At 48.7% G+C, this 19090-nt stretch overlaps 4 protein-coding genes across 7 annotated transcripts; 3 read left to right on the plus strand and 1 right to left on the minus strand.

Annotated features, from left to right (window-relative positions):
• Positions 1-319: 319 nt before the first annotated feature.
• On the minus strand, positions 320-6778 carry LOC136199718 (receptor-type tyrosine-protein phosphatase S-like). 2 transcript variants are annotated; one of them, XM_065990006.1, is made up of 13 exons: positions 6669-6778; positions 6246-6587; positions 5861-6124; positions 5558-5806; positions 5196-5498; positions 5068-5135; positions 4765-5014; positions 4422-4709; positions 3534-3857; positions 3111-3374; positions 2925-3047; positions 2700-2736; positions 2182-2640 (listed from the first exon to the last, which is right to left on the minus strand). In XM_065990006.1, exons 1-13 carry the CDS (start codon positions 6715-6717, stop codon positions 2334-2336), a joined length of 2868 nt encoding a protein of 955 aa, XP_065846078.1. In that variant the 5' UTR covers positions 6718-6778; the 3' UTR covers positions 2182-2333. The 2 variants fall into 2 exon arrangements, with proteins under 2 accessions (XP_065846079.1, XP_065846078.1); XM_065990007.1 differs by lacking the exons at positions 2182-2640; positions 2700-2736; positions 2925-3047; positions 3111-3374; positions 3534-3857 and adding exons at positions 320-496; positions 1203-1332; positions 1389-1634; positions 1772-2059.
• A 961-nt stretch (positions 6779-7739) lies between these two features.
• Positions 7740-11332, plus strand: LOC136199914 (proteoglycan 4-like). Of its 3 annotated transcripts, none has more exons than XM_065990224.1 (9): positions 7740-7890; positions 7952-8242; positions 8301-8579; positions 8633-8923; positions 8974-10511; positions 10551-10851; positions 10900-10992; positions 11057-11111; positions 11174-11332. In XM_065990224.1, exons 1-9 carry the CDS (start codon positions 7815-7817, stop codon positions 11208-11210), a joined length of 2961 nt encoding a protein of 986 aa, XP_065846296.1. In that variant the 5' UTR covers positions 7740-7814; the 3' UTR covers positions 11211-11332. The 3 variants fall into 3 exon arrangements, with proteins under 3 accessions (XP_065846296.1, XP_065846295.1, XP_065846294.1); XM_065990223.1 differs by having other exon boundaries at positions 8974-10154; positions 10194-10851; XM_065990222.1 differs by having other exon boundaries at positions 8974-10851.
• Positions 11333-11587: 255 nt separating this feature from the next.
• Positions 11588-13959, plus strand: LOC136199916 (uncharacterized). The gene is made up of 10 exons (XM_065990226.1): positions 11588-11678; positions 11718-11826; positions 11886-12281; positions 12332-12607; positions 12673-12942; positions 12995-13285; positions 13335-13463; positions 13512-13607; positions 13672-13726; positions 13789-13959. Exons 3-10 carry the CDS (start codon positions 12194-12196, stop codon positions 13805-13807), a joined length of 1224 nt encoding a protein of 407 aa, XP_065846298.1. The 5' UTR covers positions 11588-11678; positions 11718-11826; positions 11886-12193; the 3' UTR covers positions 13808-13959.
• An 823-nt stretch (positions 13960-14782) lies between these two features.
• On the plus strand, positions 14783-16784 carry LOC136199915 (uncharacterized). Its single transcript, XM_065990225.1, has 8 exons — positions 14783-15029; positions 15090-15380; positions 15442-15711; positions 15765-16055; positions 16107-16253; positions 16301-16396; positions 16461-16515; positions 16569-16784. Exons 1-8 carry the CDS (start codon positions 14939-14941, stop codon positions 16585-16587), a joined length of 1260 nt encoding a protein of 419 aa, XP_065846297.1. The 5' UTR covers positions 14783-14938; the 3' UTR covers positions 16588-16784.
• Positions 16785-19090: the final 2306 nt, after the last annotated feature.

The following is a 19090-nucleotide window of genomic DNA, read 5'->3' on the forward strand; positions in this document are numbered from 1 at the left end:
GCCACCCGGATATGCGTAGGAAATCGAGCGCACGAGCGTCGTCAAGTGGGTAGTTTGTCGTCGCTTCGACCGCCGATTGCCTCATGCATCTTTCAACGAAAAATCACGATGGCAAAGTGGTTGCCACAACTACGTCAATACCTGTCCACCACGTGCGGCGGCGCACCGAGTGACGGATCATAGGGGTATATCGTTTCAGTTGTTCGTGTCTGTGTGTCAACAGGCTAATTCAAATTGGGGCGTACAGCGGTCAACCGAAGCGCTATATCCCCCTTAGTTGCACCGCAAGAATGCAGGCCGTACGCAAACACACAGATAGGACCTTGCGATTCTTTTTTTTGGCTCTACCTGGCTAAAAAACAGTGATACAAGTACACGAATCATTGACTGATATGGCAGCAAAAGATTGAAAGGTGCTTGAAAAATTGTCTCTTCTTAGAGTCTTTTCGTAAATGCTCGCTCTCTTTAGACTACTCGATTGTCAGGTGACGCTTTTCTATACGTAGAAAACAATCAATCGAAAGGGTAGACGGGCTAATCAACTACTTCGTCTCATCGCTCTCCCTCTATCGGATTCACGAGCATAGTTGCTCTAACTCCGAGTAACTCTACACGCGCCCTCCACTCGAGGGATTTCTACGAAGTCGATCGAGGTCGTGTGGCGCGGCTTCCCTACGAATGAGCGCGTGCTGCTCGCGACCGTCGAATGTCAACATCTCTATTACTAATGCCTCGCGTTTTCGGCGACGCCGTCCTGTTTGGATACGCCATTCCGCAAAGCCAAACAACAGCCGTACACTTTTAGCTATTTTCGTCGGTCACTATAAGACTCTAGAGGATTATCTATTATCTCGTCTAGCCCCCATCATGCTTACTTACTCTCTATCTGGGAACGCTTCCCAAGGGCCAAGCCCAAGAGGAATGACTAAACATCGTGCAAATCCGAGAGTCCTCCTTGGGAAAGTATGCGTCTAGGCGTGGGACGCAGTACGCCCACGAGCGTGTTGCCGCGGCGCCATCCTACGTGGTAGCTAGCTAAGCGTACCTAGTACTGTGTACAACCGACGAGAACCGCTACCCTATGTCGAATCAACAATCTACGTCAGGTTCCTTCCTTATAAAAGGAGTGGAGGAAATGCGGGTGGTCTGTCCTCTCTCTCTAATGATATGCACGTCCGAAGGGGTCTCCTACTAAGTCTTACTTGGCGCCGTAGTGTCCGGAGTCGCGATTCATCTGGCAGACGACGACTAGGATGACAATCGCAATCAGCAGAAGAATTCCAATGACAATGCCGGCAATTGCGCCGCCACTCAATCCCCCGCCGCCACTACCTGTGCAAAAGACAGTCGGATTTCTATTTATGTATCTATCTATTTATATATCTCACTTATTGTCAGCACTTGCGAACGTCCTGTGATCGAGCCGAACGAGCACGAAAGCGTCTGCCCATTCATGGCGTCAGCGACGTTAACGCTAATGCTTGCCGTTGTCAGCGAGAGAGGAGTGTCGCCGTCGAACGACCACACAGTCGGATCAGGCGACAGAGCGCCGAGCCCCGTTCGACAGGTCGCTTGTAGAACGTCTCCTTCGTCGATAGTCGTCGAAGAGAGCTCGACGGAAAGAGAGTCGAGTCCTAGGAGAGAGAGAGAAAATGAAAGAATCCTATAGACAAGTGTACATGACAGTTGGTATTTAAAATTTCATAAATCTTCTATTACGTATACTTGTAGCTAGGGTTCCTCTCAATATTCTCTCAGTTCTGCTTCTTACTTTTTGTCGTCACTCTGACTTGCGATGTTGTCCCTCTGTTGTCGTTTTCGAGTGGAGTCACAGTCACTGTGTACGTTGTCTCCGGCTTCAAACGGGGCAGCGTGTACTCGACCGACGGGCCTCCTCTCTCCACATAAACCGTCCCTTCCGAAACTCCGTCGTCCGCCATGAAGTAAATCTCGTAACCAGTCGGCTCCCTTCCCATTTCGCCCGAATCGACGTCCCACGTCAACGTGACGCTCGTCTCCGTCACGTCGGACGGCTGCACCGGCTTGAGATAGACTACAACTAAACGCAACGGTCTTAGAATAAAGAAGTGAACGCTAGAGCCCAAAGCTGCCCCACACAGACAACAGAAATAGCTACATACTCAAGCTGCTCTATTGAACGAAACTGCGCGCACAAAGACCTTACTTGACCGGCGACATTTTTAGCAAGAAAATAGAGACGTTTGAAACACGCACAAAACAACGGCCACTTAAATATGAACAATTAATTATTCACACTAGAGCCGTTCGCTTGTCCTCCACGCAGTCCACTTTCGCCGCGGCGACGACGACCCCTAAACGGCCGTCTCGCGCGGGGGACTCGACGCGCGTCGCGACGACGGCGGCGATTCGGAGATGCGATCCGCCGACGAGTCTCGTAGCGTCACTTGACCGTAGCCGGGATTGCTGCTCATCATGCTCGCGCTCACGAAGCCCGGTTCCGGCTCGCGTGAGTAAGGAGGCGGCGACGGCTTCGACTTAGCGATGGGTTGCATGGGAATTTCGGTTGCTCTTGCTGTCGTCGTTGCCGCCGTCGTCGATCTTCGAGGGGCGTCGATGACGGCCTCCTCGTCGACGACGTGGACGGGATTTCTCTTTTGGCTGGAATTCGAGGGTGAGATTATGACGACGATTAAGGAGATGTCTTATGCGGAACTTACGTCACTTGTGTGTGAACTTCCCCGCCGTCTTTCTTTTCTGAAAGGAGAACGAAATCAGACAACAGGAAAATGGACAGAACGCGTAAGCGTAAGCATTAGGGGGGATGTCTCTACCGTCAATATGATCGGCAATATGGTGCGAGGACTAAAGACCAAGATGGTCCACTAGACTCACTACCTACGCTACACCTGGTCCGGCTGCGTTCTACTACATTTACTCCTCACCTCCTTGACCCCGTGACCGGCAGTACCACACCAAGGCGATGAGAAGGCATATGCCCACGATAACGGCGACGGCGACGCCACCGGCAATGGGAGCACCTTTGCTTCGCGTCGAACGATACTTGCCTATTAATTAATAAAAAATCAAAATTCAACACGTGACCTCATTGTTGTCGTTGCGTATAAGACCTGCTAACTGTAGATTCACTTCGCCCTCGTCTTTGTTGACGTCGACGCACTTGTAAATGCCGTCGTCGCTTTCTGTCGCTACGTCGATGCGATATTGATTGGGCAGAATGTCTTCATCTGACGCTGGTGGAAGAGGTTTCCCATTGAAATAGAACGTCGCGTTTTGAGCCGCGTCGCCTTCCGGCGTTTGGCACGTCAACGTGACCGTCTCGCCGATTTTGAAGGAACTCGGTCGAGCAATCAATTCCAGAATGCCGAGAAAGTCTAAACAAAGCAGAAAAAATCGTCAATTAAAAATGAATATAATTAATATAGATTACGTCACAAACGCGTCAGTGACCAGACACCTGCATGAGAAAGAAATTCTTTCCCCTTAGGCGCCTGTAGTTTAGGTTTCGTATGTCTATTTTACATTAGCCTTACATTCCGTATAGGTCAGCAGCTCGTTGCTGTAGTTCGCCGACGCGATTTCAGGCGACTGAGGCACCGCTTTCGCTCTCACGAAATAGAAGTGCCCCGGCTCCAGTCCCTCCAAACGAACGATTCCGTCGGCGTTCGCCTCGATGCTTCGCGTCTTCCACACGCCTTGGGGTTCGGCCGGATCCGCGATCTCTCTCGAACCGGGCATAGTGAATTGGATATCGTACGAGGCGACGGCGTCCGGTTGGACGGTCTCGAAAACGAAGTCGATTTCCCGTTCGCCGTTTCGGACGACGCTTCGGGGCGTCAGTTCGATCGCGTTGAACGCTAAGGGAAGAGAGGATGCGATTAGAGGAGAGGGGTAGAGGGGAGTGAGGAGTTAGGGGTGCAGTCCTACATGCGTAGGCAAAGAGCGTCGCCGACGCTAAGATTGCAAGACCGCCGTAGCGGCGGAGCAACCCTCGAGACATTCTCTGAGAAGGAGACAGACAGGGTTTCGCGAGGGTCTTTGAGAAAACAACCGGATGTCGTGCCAGTTGATTTTAACGATACACGTAACTGAGGTGACTGCCCACGTATTCAGTTTCCCTCCCCTCCCCTCCCCCTCTCTCAGTTTTTTTTTAATTTCTGCCTCTTTGCTTACGTGACCTTTCTCAGTTGAACGAACTTCAGTAGGCAGACACTCTTGAACATCTAAAATCTGACCCCCCACGATTCTCCCATCCCTCCCGCCACTCACCCTCCTTCTCAGTGGACAGTTTGCCTACCAGTACACACTACCAGACGCACAGACCAGACGCCACGCACACACAGACAGGACATTTTCACAGACAAAGGCAGCTTTGGTACTCCTATCTAACCCCCCCTACGTGATACCACTACTATACTTACTTGACGACTGCGTTCTTGCAATCGCAGTTACACTCTCGCTTCTTCCCTTAGCGTTGACCGCCCAAACGGTGATTTGGTATTGCCTTGCCGGTCCAAGCCCGCGTATAGAGTAAGACAGACGAGAACTCTCGACGACTTCGGTTATGACTTCGCCGGCGCCCATAACGCTGTACCGGACTTCGTAGCGGAGAATTGGGAGACCGCCCGCGTCCAATGGAGCCATCCACGACACGTTGACTGTCGTTGCAGTCGAACTTACGACAGTCAGCTGAGTTGGGGCATCAGGAACTGCACAAAAAAATGTATATATCAAAATTCGAATTATATATTCTGGGAAGTTTACGTGAGGTTTCCGTTACGATGACTATCTTGTTGCTTGGCGGAGATCGATACGGTCCGGAGTTTCGCGCGTAGACGGCGACTTCGTACGTCGTTCCTTTTGCAAGCTGCGTGAGAGTCAGCGACTTCGTCGTATTGGAGACGGTCGATTTGCTGGATTCGACGACGTCTTGTCCGCTGGTGAACGTATAGGCGACTTCGTAGTAGAGAATTGAGGCTTCATTTGGAGGCACCACTTGAACGACTGCTAGATCCTATAGAAGAGACTGTACAAGGAAAAAAGGGAAAGACAGGTCTGAAACCTTACCCAGTTTACAACCGCTGTTTGCAGTCCAACCGTTCCGTTAGAGAGATTCGTTGGTCCAACACGGGGAGCTGCACATGCAGATATATAGCGTAATTATTCTCGCCCTGTGTATCTCTTTCTCTTCTCACCATTGGGATGTGTTCTGATTGTGGAGACGTTGCTATGGGGACTCGCTCCCAACGCATTCATCGCGCTCACTCTGAAGTCGTAGTTCACGTATGGATCGAGTCCGGATACAGTGAAACTAGTGTCGGTGTGTTTTGCCGTGAAATTCAACGACGTCATCCACGTGGAATCTGTTGACGCTTTGTACTGGACTTCGTATGCCACAATGGGGCTGTATCCGTCTAATTCCTGCTTCCATGACAGCGTAATCGTAACGTTTGTTTTCGTCGTTGAAGCTTCGTCGACACTCGGCGCACCAGGTGGAACTAAAAATCCCCCAATTATGACGTCAAAAATTTAGAGAGACTCGCGGAAGTTTTCTCACTCTGAACAAAAACGTTGATTTCTAGAGTTTTTTGACCGGCGTCATTGCGTCCAACGCACGTGTACTTCGCCGTATCAACTTCCTTTAGATCGACTAATTGCAGCAGGGATCCTTGCCTGAATGCGACGCCATCCTTGAGCCACTGAACAACGGGATCAGGAATTCCAGTTGCTTCGCACAGTAGAGCAGCGGACGATCCTTGGGGAGTCGTCACTTGAGTAGCATTGGGAGAGGAGACCTTAGGAATAGCTAAAACACAGATGTTACAAAGGAGGAAAGACTCTATGTATTATGACGTTTTACTTTGTACTACAAGCACCGATGATCCGCTACCCTTTCCTGCCTTGTTCTCTGCTGAGCAACTATACGTTCCTGCGTCGGATAATTTCACATTCGATATTCGGTGAGTGATCGTTGACACGTTCTGCGCTCGCGCGAGTAGCGTTGACGCGCGATGAATTTCGATGTAGTCGGGTTTGGGTCGCGCGGCCGGTGTCGAGCACGTCAGAGTCGCCGTCGACGATTGGTTGACGTTCGGCGTGTCGAAGACGATTGGTTCGGGAGCGACTAGAGGGTGGAAAAGCGTCGGATTGAGCGGATTCGAGAGGATGCGCGATAGGAAAGGGGCGGAGTGGAACGCGGTCCACCCGAAAGGGCGTGGTTCAGCGATTCATCGCGATTTTCTTACCAGCCAAATACAACGTGAAAAAACCGCCGTTTCGAGCAATGTTTAGGTTGTCCGGATCTTGATACGAACATTCGTAGTCGAATTCGTACAGTTTCGCGAACGATGGTATGATGAGCTTTTGGGGCTCGACGGTGAAGTTGTTTTTCAGTACCGAGAGCACAACGTTCTGGCCTGTGCTGCCCGTTTGCCCGACGGGACGATAGAACCAGGCGATAAAGGGTGTCCTTGTCGTGTTGCAAATTAGCGTTACGCGCGTTCCTGCGACGATCGTTTCGCCAAACGGGTAGGCGTCGAAGGTGGGAGGTTGATGGTTACGTCGAAACAGAGTCAAGTCAGCGGCATCTAAACAGGAGGCGACACGTTGCCTTCGTTCGAGGTGATACGACCCCTAGCTCGATCTCTCGATATACTGTATTGACTTACGCGAGGAAATGAGCATTGTCGCTAGCACAAGGACTACGGCTAGAGACATCTTCGGTTTGTACGACACTCTTTCAGTTCTTCTCGTGACGTGTGATGATACCTTGATGGAATGCCCAGTTCCCGTATACGTTCCAGCAGCTCTTTCAAAATAATGTGTAGATTAGAAAGCACGATAGAGAATTGTGTTGCACTTTACTTAGCCTACTAGTAATCGTCTTCTAAGTACCTGTACACCGTGTACTACACTGCGGGCCCCGCCCCGCGGCCTATATATGTATATGGACTCCGAGGATTGCGGAGCCGTGAGCTAGCACCGAGTACTTTGCTTGAATTTCGGTGCCTCACATCGACAGGGGAGCTAATCATACAGTAGTAGATATTTTACCTATGCCTATGGTCTAATGCCACCCTCTTGGTCTCTCGACGTACGAGAGCAAGTGAAGATTGGAAAACTACTATATTCGTGCGACTTTGTGAATGTCTTCTTTCAGTCTGCTGCTTCCGCTTTAGCTGTATCTGGTGCATGTTCATGTGATCTGCATTACCGCTATGTGGACTCCACCGTAACGAAACCGAGTCCAATCTTCAAGGCTGAACGGTGCTTTGCTATATAATAAAAGTCGCCCAAATCTACAAAAAACGCTCGGGTCTCTCAACTTACGCTATAGCAATGGACATTGTTGCTAGGAAAAGGGCTACGGATAGAATCATATTCGTGCTGGTTTGTCTTCTTCCTGAGGCCCAAGCTGCTCAACGTCTGGTTTCCCGTATGTGTAGAACTTCTCCTTTTCCTCTTTCGTAAGTGGCAACTTGAATTTGAATCTTGGAATTGGAGGCGGTCGATTTTGCTACTTCCGTTTTAGCGGTTTGCCATCTGTCTGATGCATGTTCATGTGATCTGCTACTATATAGGCACCATGACGAACGGAGTCCAATGTTCAAGGCTAAACGGTGCTTCGTAACTTTTAGGCTAAAATGAGTCGCTCGAATCTACAAGAAAAGCTCGGGGAATGATTTTCGTCATGCATCCGGCGGAATTGCATGGCGCGTCTGCGCAGTTTCACTCCCTGATCGAGATCGCGACTTCCTAAACGTTTAGACGGTTGACCAAGAAAACTACTGACCGAAACAGCCGGATAGAAAACGATGAAACCTTTTTCTTCACGAGCCATCCTCTTAGTCATCGCGTCCTCATTCCTGCTAGTATCAGGCCCTGATCTAAGTACTGACTCGAAAAGGCCATCGCGTTGAATGTCGTATATACTTCTGACAGACCTTTGTAGATGTGATAGATATGCCTGATGGAAATAACACTACAATGACGGTTTCAGTCAGCCTTTTCATGACGCTTTACTTCCAGTGCAACGAAAACGAACCGTTCGTGCCGAATCGGACGTATTCGTGGTTGATCGATAACGGCGCGGCAAGCGGTCCAATTCAAATCAGTGATGAAGATCCGCTCTACATAAAGTCTGGAAGAGAATTGGTAATCAACAGCGTCAGAGCTGCACTAAACGGGAAACGGTACAAGTACGAGGGAGCTTGCGGCTGGATTCAATTGAACATCATTCCAGGTATGGTTAGTCTCTGGCTGACGCTCCATCGTATACAAAAACTGAATGAGATGATTAGGGTTTATAGCGAAGCCCATCATTTCTGGAATCCGGCCTTCTATCAGAGCTGAGCTCGGCAAGGTTCTCGTCGTGCACTATAGAATCTATGGATTTCCCAAACCGGTCGTAACTTGGAGTCGTAATGGGGACTCAATTGTTGGTGGAGGGACGACGTTCAATGATACAACGTTGATTCATCCGATTAACATGAGCACATTTTCTGACGGCTTTACCTATACAATGACAGCCAGAAATTCTCAAGGAATTGCTATAAGAAGAATTCAACTTAATCTGTACTGTAAGAAAATGTTTTTAGACAAAACTTCCTGTACAAATTGGAGAGTGATTTAGATCTCAGCGTATCTTGTCGCAACGTCTCTTTGTGGAATAGAGGAACAACTATTATCTGTGACATAGTCACTTTTCCGTCCCTGAAGTCGATTGTGTTGCAACGTCCAGTTGGCATTCAGCAAAACGCTACAACTCGAAACGACACCAACCCACCTTTAATGGGCCCGGGACGATTTGATCCGTTCAAAAGCATCGTAACGTTTGTGGTACCAGAAACAGGTTACGGCGGAAAGTATGTAATAGCCACAGACAACGGTCGAAATACAACCACAACCGTTCTGACAATAGACGGTAAGTAGAAAAAATCAGACGTGAAAGTTATGAAAAAGGGAGCATATTAGGGCCTACACCGACAACTCGGGCACCTCAAGCACCAACAATTCAGGCAACACCAACAACAACTCAGGCAGCACCAACAACTCAGGCAGCACCAACAACTCAGGTAGCACCAACAACTCAGGCAGCACCAACAACTCAGGCAGCACCAACAACTCAGGCAGCACCAATAACAACTCAGGCAGCACCAACAACAACTCAGGCAGCACCAACAACTCAGGCAGCACCAACAACTCAGGCAGCACCAACAACAACTCAGGCAGCACCAACAACAACTCAGGCAGCACCAACAACTCCGGTAGCACCAAGAATTCAGGCAACACCAACAACAACTCAGGCAGCACCAACAACTCAGGCAGCACCAATAACAACTCAGGCAGCACCAACAACAACTCAGGCAGCACCAACAACTCAGGCAGCACCAACAACTCAGGCAGCACCAACAACTCAGGCAGCACCAACAACTCAGACAGCACCAACAACTCAGGCAGCACCAACAACTCAGACAGCACCAAAAACAACTCAGGCAGCACCAACAACAACTCAGGCAGCACCAACAACTCAGGCAGCACCAACAACTCAGGCAGCACCAACAACAACTCAGGCAGCACCAACAACTCAGGCAGCACCAACAACTCAGGCAGCACCAACAACTCAGGCAGCACCAACAACTCAGGCAGCACCAACAACTCAGACAGCACCAACAACTCAGGCAACACCAACAACAACTCAGGCAGCACCAACAACTCAGGCAGCACCAATAACAACTCAGGCAGCACCAACAACAACTCAGGCAGCACCAACAACTCAGGCAGCACCAACAACTCAGGCAGCACCAACAACTCAGGCAGCACCAACAACTCAGACAGCACCAACAACTCAGGCAGCACCAACAACTCAGGCAGCACCAAAAACAACTCAGGCAGCACCAACAACAACTCAGGCAGCACCAACAACTCAGGCAGCACCAACAACTCAGGCAGCACCAACAACTCAGACAGCACCAACAACTCAGGTAGCACCAACAACTCAGGCAGCACCAACAACTCAGGCAGCACCAACAACAACTCAGGCAGCACCAACAACAACTCAGGCAGCACCAACAACTCAGGCAGCACCAACAACTCAGGCAGCACCAACAACTCAGGCAGCACCAACAACTCAGACAGCACCAACAACAACTCAGGCAGCACCAACAACAACTCAGGCAGCACCAACAACTCAGGCAGCACCAACAACTCAGGCAGCACCAACAACTCAGGTAGCACCAAGAATTCAGGCAACACCAACAACAACTCAGGCAGCACCAACAACTCAGGCAGCACCAACAACTCAGGCAGCACTAACAACTCGGGTACCAACAACTCAGGCAGCACCAACAACTCAGGCAGCACTAACAACTCGGGTACCAACAACTCAGGCAGCACTAACAACTCGGGTACCAACAACTCAGGCAGCACCAACAACAACTCAGGCAGCACCAACAACTCAGGCAGCACCAACAACTCGGGTACCAACAACTCAGGCAGCACTAACAACTCAGGCAGCACCAACAACAACTCAGGCAGCACCAACAACTCAGGCAGCACTAACAACTCGGGTACCAACAACTCAGGCAGCACCAACAACTCAGGCAGCACCAACAACTCAGGCAGCACCAACAACTCAGACAGCACCAACAACTCAGAAAGCACCAACAACCCAGGCAGCACCAACAACTCAGGCAGCACCAACAACCCAGGCAGCACCAACAACTCAGGCAGCACCAACAACTCAGGCAGCACCAACAACTCAGGCAGCACCAACAACTCAGACAGCACCAACAACTGAGGAATCAACAACGCAGGCAACTCAGGCTTCAGCCAAGAACAATGATGAAGAAGGTACAGATAAAAGAATCTTTAGTGTTCAGTAGAACTTCCTTCATGCAGGTGGATTTGGCTGGTGGATGTATTTCGTCATCGTTCTAGCATGCCTATTGGTCGTCGGCTTTGTTGTACTTGTGATTTATTACAAGCGAAGACGTATGACAGGGCGAGGGCAGCGTGATTCATTTAGCGTTTTCAAGTGGTTGGTTCTATTTTTTAGAAAAGCCAGCTGATACGGCACCGATTATGCTAAAAGTGTCAACAATGGAAATGTCGTAAGTTATTATACGAGGTGACTGGTCGGATTTTCGTACTAAATGATGAATTCGTCTGCTAGGGCAAACGACTTCACGCAGACAGCTGTGGGAGAATGACGAGGTACTTTTCCTCACGCTTTAGCTCTGCATGATTTTCTTTTTTTTGTGATTCGTATCGTAACGCTGTCTGAATTGTGCCGTCTGCATGCGGCTGATGGAATGGTCACGATATTCCTGTATGCGTACGAGCAGCTAGTTTACACGGCTCTTCTTACGAGCTTCTTCTTTCGCTTATTTCTCCCTCTTTTTGAAATAAGTGTACCTAATCACCTGTTCGTTTTTTTCTCGCTAATGTTCTGCACCACTAGCCTGTGAGTGTCCACCAGACTTTAATTCTCCCCCTTGATCCCGTTATACGGATCCAGGGAGAGGTCTGGCGTACAGCTGTACGGTGAAGTTGTTTGTCAGCACCGAGCGCACGACGTTCTCGCCCGCATTGCTCGTTCGCCCGACGGAAGATAAATTAGAAACACTCGACGATGGACGTTTTTTGTCGTGTTGCAAATTAGCGTTACGCACGTACCGGTACGTTCCTTCGACGCCAAACGGGTATGCTGTATATAGGCGCCGGCGTCGGGGTCAGGGAAAAGAGGCAGCGGCATCGTGCTGGTTTGTCTTCTTCCTGAGGCCCAAGCTGCTCAACGTCTGGTCCCGTATGTGTAGAACTTCCTCAGTAAGCAACTTGAATTTGAATCTTCAAGTTATATTGGAATTTTTCTTCTTCCGTTTTAGCGGTTTGCTTCATAGCTAAAACGGTTTGCTCCATAGTCAATTAATTATCTGCCTGATGCATGTTCACGTGATCTGCTACTATGTAGGCACCATGACGAACGGAGTCCAATGTTCAAGGCTGAACGGTGCTTCGTGATTTTTAGGCTATGATGAGTCGCTCGAATCTACAAGAAAAGCTCGGAGAATGGTTTTCGTCATGCATCCGGTGGTTTGCGCATCTGCGCAGTTTCACTCCTGAGATCGCGACTTCCTAACGTTTAGACGGTTGTACAAGGAAACTACCGACCGAAACAGCCAGATAGAAAAAGATGAAACCTTGCTTTTCACCAGCGATCCTCTTAGCCATCTCGTCCTCATTCCAGCTACTAGTGCAGATCAAATCAGGGATTAATCTAGGTACTGACTCGAGAATGCCGAATGTGAGACTCGGAATATAATCCTGACAGACATTTATGCTATGCCGAGAAATGACACTACGGTAATCGTTTCTGTCGAATTTGGCGCGTACATCATTTTGTCGTGCAATGAACTGGCCTGGACGACTCAGAATTCGTGGTTGATCGATAACGGTGCGGCGAGCGGTCCAATTCAAATCCCTGATGGAGATCCGATCTATTGGAAGTTCGAAAACACGTTGTCAATGTATGTCATCGCTGCAATGAATGGGACACGGTACAAATGTGACGAGGAAGCAGGATGGATTCAGTTGAGCATCAATCCAAGTATGGTTAGCCTCTGGCTGACGCTCTTCGTATATATGCAGACTGAATGAGAGAGTTGGGTTTAGTGGCGCCCTACATTTGGCCCTTCTCGTTTTCTATCAAGGCTGAGCTTGGCAAGGTTCTCGTCGTGCGCTATCGAGTCGATGGATTCCCCAAACCGGTTGTCGATTGGACTCGTAATTCGGACTCAATCATTGGTGGGGGAACGATGTTTAATGATACGACGTTGATTCATCCTGTTGAAATGAGCACCTTCTCTGACGGCTTTAACTATACAATAACAGCCAGAAATTCTCAAGGAATTGCTAGAAGAACAATGCAACTTAATCTGTACTGTAAGAAAATGTTTTAGACAAAACTTCCTGTACAAATTGGAGAGTGATTTAGATCTCAGCGTGTCTTGTCGCAACGTCTCTTTGTGGAATAGAGGAACAACTATTGTCTGTGAAATAGTCACTTTTCCGTCCCTGAAGTCGATTGTGTTACAACGTCCAGTTGGCATTCAGCAAAACGCTACAACTCGAAACGGCACCAACCCACCTTTAGTGGGCCCGGGACGATATGATCCGTTCAAAAGTATCGTAACGTTTGTGGTACCAGAAACAGGTTACGGCGGAAAGTATGTAATAGCCACAGACAACGGTCGAAATACAACCACAACTGCTCTGACAATAGATAGTAAGTAGAAAAGTCAGACGTGAAAGTTATGAAAAAGGTAGCATATTAGGGCCTACACCGACAACTCGGGCACCTCAGGCACTAACAACTCGGGTACCAACAGCTCAGGCAGCACCAACAACTGAGGAATCAACAACGCAGGCAACTCAGGCTTCAGCTAAGAACAATGACGAAGAAGGTACAGATAAAAGAATCTTTAGTGTTTAGTAGAACTTCCTTCATGCAGGTGGATTGGGTTGGTGGATGTATTTTGTCATCGTTCTAGCATGCCTATTGGTTGTCGGCTTTGTTGTCGTACTTGTGATTTATTACAAGCGAAGACGTATGTCAGTGCGAGGGCAGCGTGATTCTTTTAGCGTTTTCAAGTGGTTTGGTTCTATTTTTAGAAAAGCCAGTTGATACGGCACCGATTGTGCTAAAAGTGTCAACAATAGAAATGCCGTAAGTTATTATACGAGGTGACTGGTCGGATTTTCGTACTAAATGATGAATTCGTCTGCTAGGGCAAACGACTTCACGTAGACGGCTGTGAGAGAATGACGAGGCACTTTTCCTCACGCTTTAGCTCTGCATAGGTAAAGATGATTTTTTTTTGTGATTCGTATCGTAACGCTGTCTGAATTGTGCCGCCTGCATGCGGCTGATGGAATGGATGCGTACAAGCAGCTAGTTTACACGGCTCTTAATTCTTACGAGCTTCTTCTTTCGCTTATTTCTCCCTCTTTTTGAACTAAGTGTACCTAATCACCTGTTCGTTTTCTAATGTTCTGCACCACTAGCCTGTCCACCAGACATTCTCTCCATTGATCTCGTTATAGGGATCCAGGGAGAAGGTCTGGCGTACAGCTGTACGGTGAAGTTGTTTGTCAGCACCGAGCACACGACGTTCTCGCATTAATTGCTCGTTCGCCCGACGGGAGATAAATTAGAAACACTCGACGATGGACGTTTTTTGTCGTGTTGCAAATTAGCGTTAGTTACGCACGTACGTTCCTTCGACGATCATATCGTCAAACGGGTATATAGGCGCCGGCATCGAAGGTTACATCGGAACAGATCGAGGTCAGGGAAAAGAGTCAGCGGCATCTAGAAAGAGGGCGACGTGTCGCCTTTGTTCGAGGACTCCTTGGTAGACCTAACTTACGCGACATTGTCGCTAAAAGAAGGACTACGCCTTGAATCATATTCGTTCTGGTTTGGTTGTCTTCTTCCTGAGACGTAGTCTAAAGGCCTGAGGCTGTAGCTCAACGTCTGGCTTCCCGTACGTGTAGAACTTTCTCTCCTTTTCTCCTTTTCTCTTTCGTAAGTAGCAACTTGAATTTGAATCCTCGAGTTATATAGAGGCGGTCGATTTTGCTACTTCCGTTTTAGCGGTTTGCTCCATATTAGCTGTCTGATGCATGTTCACGTGATCTGCTACTATGTAGGCACCATGGCGAACGGAGTCCAGTGTTCAAGGCTAAACGATGCTTCGTGATTTTTAGGCTAAAATGAGTCGCTCGAATCTACAAGAAAAGCTCGGAGAATGATTTTCGTCATGCATCCGGCGGTTTGCGCGTCTGCGCAGTTTCACTCCTGTCCTGAGATCGCGACTTTCTAAACGTTTAGACGGTTGTCCAAGGAACTACTGACCAAAACAGCCGGATAGAAAAGATGAAACATTGTTTTTCACGAGTCATTCTCTTAGTCATCTCGTCCTCATTCCTGCTACCAGTACAGATCGAATCAGACTACTTTGATCCAGGTACTGACTCGAGAATGCCAAATGTGAGACTCGGAACGTAATCCTGACAGACCTTTTTAGATGTTATAGCCATGCCGGAAAATAACACTAGGGTAATCGTTTCTTTCAACATTTACGGGTCCCTCATTTTGACGTGCAATTACTCTGGAGGGAACCCGCATCGGACGCCTCCGAATTCGTGGTTGATCGATAACGGTGCGGCGAGCGGCCCAATTCAAATCCCTGATGGAGATCCGATCTATCGGAAGTCCAGACGCATGTTGACAATCTTCTCTGTCACCGCTGCAATGAATGGGACACGGTTCAAATGTGACGCGGCGGCCGGATGGCTTCAGTTGAACGTCAATCCAAGTATGGTTAGCCTCTGGCTGACGCTCTTCGTATGCAGACTGAATGAGAGGGTTGGGTTTAGTGGCGCCCCGCATTTGGAGCTTCTCGTTTTCTACCAAGGCTGAGCTCGGCAAGGTTTTCGTCGTACGCTATCGCATCGGTGGATTTCCCAAACCGGTCGTAACTTGGAGTCGTAATGGGACCTCAATTGTTGGTGGAGGGACGACGTTCAATGATACAACGTTGATTCATCCGATTAACATGAGCACATTTTCTGACGGCTTTACCTATACAATGACAGCCAGAAATTCTCAAGGAATCGATAGAGAAAGAATGCAACTTAATCTGTACTGTAAGAAAATGTTTTTAGACAAAACGTCCTGCACAAATTGGAGAGTGATTTAGATCTCAGCGTGTCTTGTCGCAACGTCTCTTTGTGGAATAGAGGAACAACTATTATCTGTGACATAGTCACTTTTCCGTCCCTGAAGTCGATTGTGTTGCAACGTCCAGTTGGCATTCAGCAATACGCTACGACTCGAAACGACACCAACCCACCTTTAATGGGCCCGGGACGATATGATCTGTTCAAAAGTATCGTAACGTTTGTGGTACCAAAAACAGGTTACGGCGGAAAGTATGTAATAGCCACAGACAACGGTCGAAATACAATCACAACCGTTCTGACAATAGATGGTAAGTAGAAAGTCAGACGTAGAGAGTTATGAAGGATATATCGTGTATTAGGGCCTACACCAACAACTTGGGAATCTCAGGTACCAACAACTCAGGTGCCAACAACAACTCAGGCACCAACAACAACTCAGGAATCAACAACTGAGGAATCAACAACGCAGGCAACTCAGGCTTCAGCCAAGAACAATGCTGAAGAAGGTGCAGATAAAGAATCTTTAGTGTTTAGTAGAACTTCCTTCATGCAGGTGGATTGGGCTGGTGGATGTATTTTGTCATCGTTCTAGCATGCCTATTGGTTGTCGGCTTTGTTGTCGTACTTGTGATTTATTACAAGCGAAGACGTATGTCAGTGCTAGGGCAGCGTGATTCATTTAGCGTTTTCAAGTGGTTGGTTCTATTTTTTAGAAAAGCCAGCTGATACGGCACCGATTGTGCTAAAAGTGTCAAAAATAGAAATGTCGTAAGTTATTTGGTATATGAGGTCGGATACTAAATGATGAATTCGTGTGCTAGGGCAAACGACTTCACGTAGACGGCTGTGGGAAAATGACGAGTCACTTTTTCTCACGCTTTAACTTTGCAGAAGTCAAGATTTGTATCGTAACGCTGGCTAGCTGAATTGATGTGCTGCTGCTGTAAGTGTATAGTCTGCGTACGAGCAATTTTGCTTATTTTTTTCTCTTTTGAAATAAGCGTAGACCTAACAGTTTTTTTCTTTTTTGCACCGTAGTAGTGTCACGGTACTGTAGGCGCGCACCGGTGAAGTTGTTCAGTTTCTCAGCACCGAGCGGACGACGCGTTCTTGTCCGTATTGCTCAATTGCCCGACGAGACGATAGAATCGATGGACGATAGACGTTTTCATTTTTTGTCGTAAAGAAAGTGACATGCAGCCTTTTGTTCGAGTTGATTATGTCTCTCGGATAGGTAATCTACGTTCACGTGATCTGCGCGCTAGGCGCCCTATGCAGACCCCGCGAAACGGACTTGCGGAGCCGTCACTGAGTGATTCACTTAGATCAGTACGTGCTTCAAATTGACAGGGAAGCTCAAAGAATGTTTATTATCTTCCCATAATTTACGGAGCTTCGTACGGGGCCTGCGTTTCCAATGCGGGACCTCGCGTTTTCGCCTTCAAATTTCGCCGCCCGACGCCGCCGTGACCGCGCTTCGATCGCGCCGCTGCGCTTCGAACGCCCTTCCGCGCGATCGATTGAACGCGCGATCGTCGGGACCCCCGCCGCGGATCCTCCTCCGCCGCCGCTTTCCCGAGCCGCCGATCGCGCCGGAATTCCAAACGCGACGTCTCGCGCGGGTTCTCTACCGGTCCGAATCGAGCAATCGCCGCCGCGAAGTCGCGTTTCGCCCCAATTCGAATCGCCTTAGAGTGCGCTATGCATATTTTCTCCGCCGCCATCTTCCTTTGTCTTTCCGTTCTTCCATGGCTTCTTCCGCGCGAAAGCGGCCTCGCAGCGAGCTTCCAGCGACTCCTGGTAGAGTGCCCTGCCCTTGCAATACGTGTATCCCTGATGCATGTTTCCCCCCTGAGTTAAGTTTACCGCATAGTGGAATTCGCAGTGTACCATTCCCTGCTTGCAGAGTACGTATCACTGATGCATGTTTTTGTGCAATTGACACTGTACCACTTCCTGCTTGCAGGGTATGTATCCCTGATGCACGTTTTCCCCCTGAGTTTACTGCATACTGTGCGTAGTGCAATTCACAGTGTACCATTCCCTGCTTGCAGGGTATGTATCCCTGATGCATGTTTTTCGCCTGAGTTTAATACCGCATAGTGCAATTCACAGTGTACCATGCCCTGCTTGCAGGGTATGTATCCCTGATGCAGGTTTTCCCCCTGAGTTTACTGCATACTGTGCGTAGTGCAATTCACAGTGTACCATTCCCTGCTTGCAGGGTATGTATCCCTGATGCATTTTTTCTCTCCTGAGTTTACCGCATGGTGCAATTCGCAGTGTACCATGCCCTGCTTGCAGGGTATGTATCCCTGATGCACGTTTTCCCCCTGAGTTTACTGCATACTGTACATAGTGCAATTCACAGTCTACCATTCCCTGCTTGCAGGGTATGTATCCCTGATGCAGTCTACTATTCCCTGCTTGCAGGGTATGTATCCCTGATGCATGTTTTCCCCCTGAGTTTACCGCATAGTGCAATTCGCAGGGTACCATGCCCTGCTTGCAGGGTATGTGTCCCTGATGCACGTTTTCCCCCTGAGTTTACTGCATACTGTACATCGTGCAATTCACAGTCTACCATTCCCTGCTTGCAGGGTATGTATCCCTGATGCATGTTTTTCGCCTGAGTTTAATACCGCATAGTGCAATTCGCAGTGTACCATGCCCTGCTTGCAGGGTATCTATCCCTGATGCACGTTTTCCTTCTCAGTTTACTGCATACTGTACATAGTGCAATTCACAGTCTACCATTCCCTGCTTGCAGGGTATGTATTCCTGATGCATGTTTTTCGCCTGAGTTTAATGCTGCATAGTGCAATTCGCAGTGTACCATGCCCTGCTTCCGGGTATGTATCCCTGATTCGTGTTTTCCCCCTGAGTTTACAGCATATTGCAGTTCACTTGCGTGGCAGCTTTAAATGATGGGAAGATAAACGATGTGCCGATTTTGAAAAGACAAATCGTTAAACTCATCTTTGCTGCGAAATAGAATTAGGTTAATTTGCCCGGTTGCGGCTCTTGGACAAGGACCGGTCTATTCACAGCTGCAAAGCGGCTCCGGTCTATTAGTAGCGCTTGAAACGAGAGAGGTTATTTCGCATCTTCAGTAGGCTGGACCATATGCAACAGCTAAACGCGCGACTACTGCGCAGATTGATCTGAGCAGTGAATTGACCGATGCGACTACTGCTGCTGCTTTTTCTTCTGCTGCTGCATGCAGCGATTAGCCCGGTTGGAGCAGCTGTGAATAGATCGTGACCGTCTGCTTCTGCTGCGATGGGACCGCGCGATTGGGTAGAGGAGCGGTTTACTTATATGCCGAGGCCCGCTACTGAAG

The sequence above is a fragment of the Oscarella lobularis genome, chromosome 1 (assembly GCF_947507565.1).
Source record: "Oscarella lobularis chromosome 1, ooOscLobu1.1, whole genome shotgun sequence".
NCBI classification, from domain to species: Eukaryota; Metazoa; Porifera; class Homoscleromorpha; order Homosclerophorida; family Oscarellidae; genus Oscarella; species Oscarella lobularis.

Bases quoted from the DNA above. Each gene is read 5' to 3' on its own strand.
- LOC136199718 (XM_065990006.1), bottom strand. From the start codon at position 6,717: ATGTCTCTAGCCGTAGTCCTTGTGCTAGCGACAATGCTCATTTCCTCG. The intron at 6,125-6,245 runs GTAAGAAAATCG...TCCACCCTCTAG, and splicing joins TTTCACGTTGTATTTGGCTG to TCGCTCCCGAACCAATCGTC. The intron at 3,375-3,533 runs GTAAGGCTAATG...TGCTTTGTTTAG, and splicing joins GCTGCTGACCTATACGGAAT to ACTTTCTCGGCATTCTGGAA.
- LOC136199914 (XM_065990222.1), top strand. From the start codon at position 7,815: ATGAAACCTTTTTCTTCACGAGCCATCCTCTTAGTCATCGCGTCCTCA. The intron at 10,993-11,056 runs GTATGACAGGGC...TCTATTTTTTAG, and splicing joins GATTTATTACAAGCGAAGAC to AAAAGCCAGCTGATACGGCA. The intron at 11,112-11,173 runs GTAAGTTATTAT...TTCGTCTGCTAG, and splicing joins GTGTCAACAATGGAAATGTC to GGCAAACGACTTCACGCAGA.
- LOC136199916 (XM_065990226.1), top strand. From the start codon at position 12,194: ATGAAACCTTGCTTTTCACCAGCGATCCTCTTAGCCATCTCGTCCTCA. The intron at 12,608-12,672 runs GTATGGTTAGCC...AGTTGGGTTTAG, and splicing joins TCAGTTGAGCATCAATCCAA to TGGCGCCCTACATTTGGCCC. The intron at 13,286-13,334 runs GTAAGTAGAAAA...GTAGCATATTAG, and splicing joins AACTGCTCTGACAATAGATA to GGCCTACACCGACAACTCGG.
- LOC136199915 (XM_065990225.1), top strand. From the start codon at position 14,939: ATGAAACATTGTTTTTCACGAGTCATTCTCTTAGTCATCTCGTCCTCA. The intron at 15,381-15,441 runs GTATGGTTAGCC...GGTTGGGTTTAG, and splicing joins TCAGTTGAACGTCAATCCAA to TGGCGCCCCGCATTTGGAGC. The intron at 16,254-16,300 runs GTGCAGATAAAG...TCCTTCATGCAG, and splicing joins CAAGAACAATGCTGAAGAAG to GTGGATTGGGCTGGTGGATG.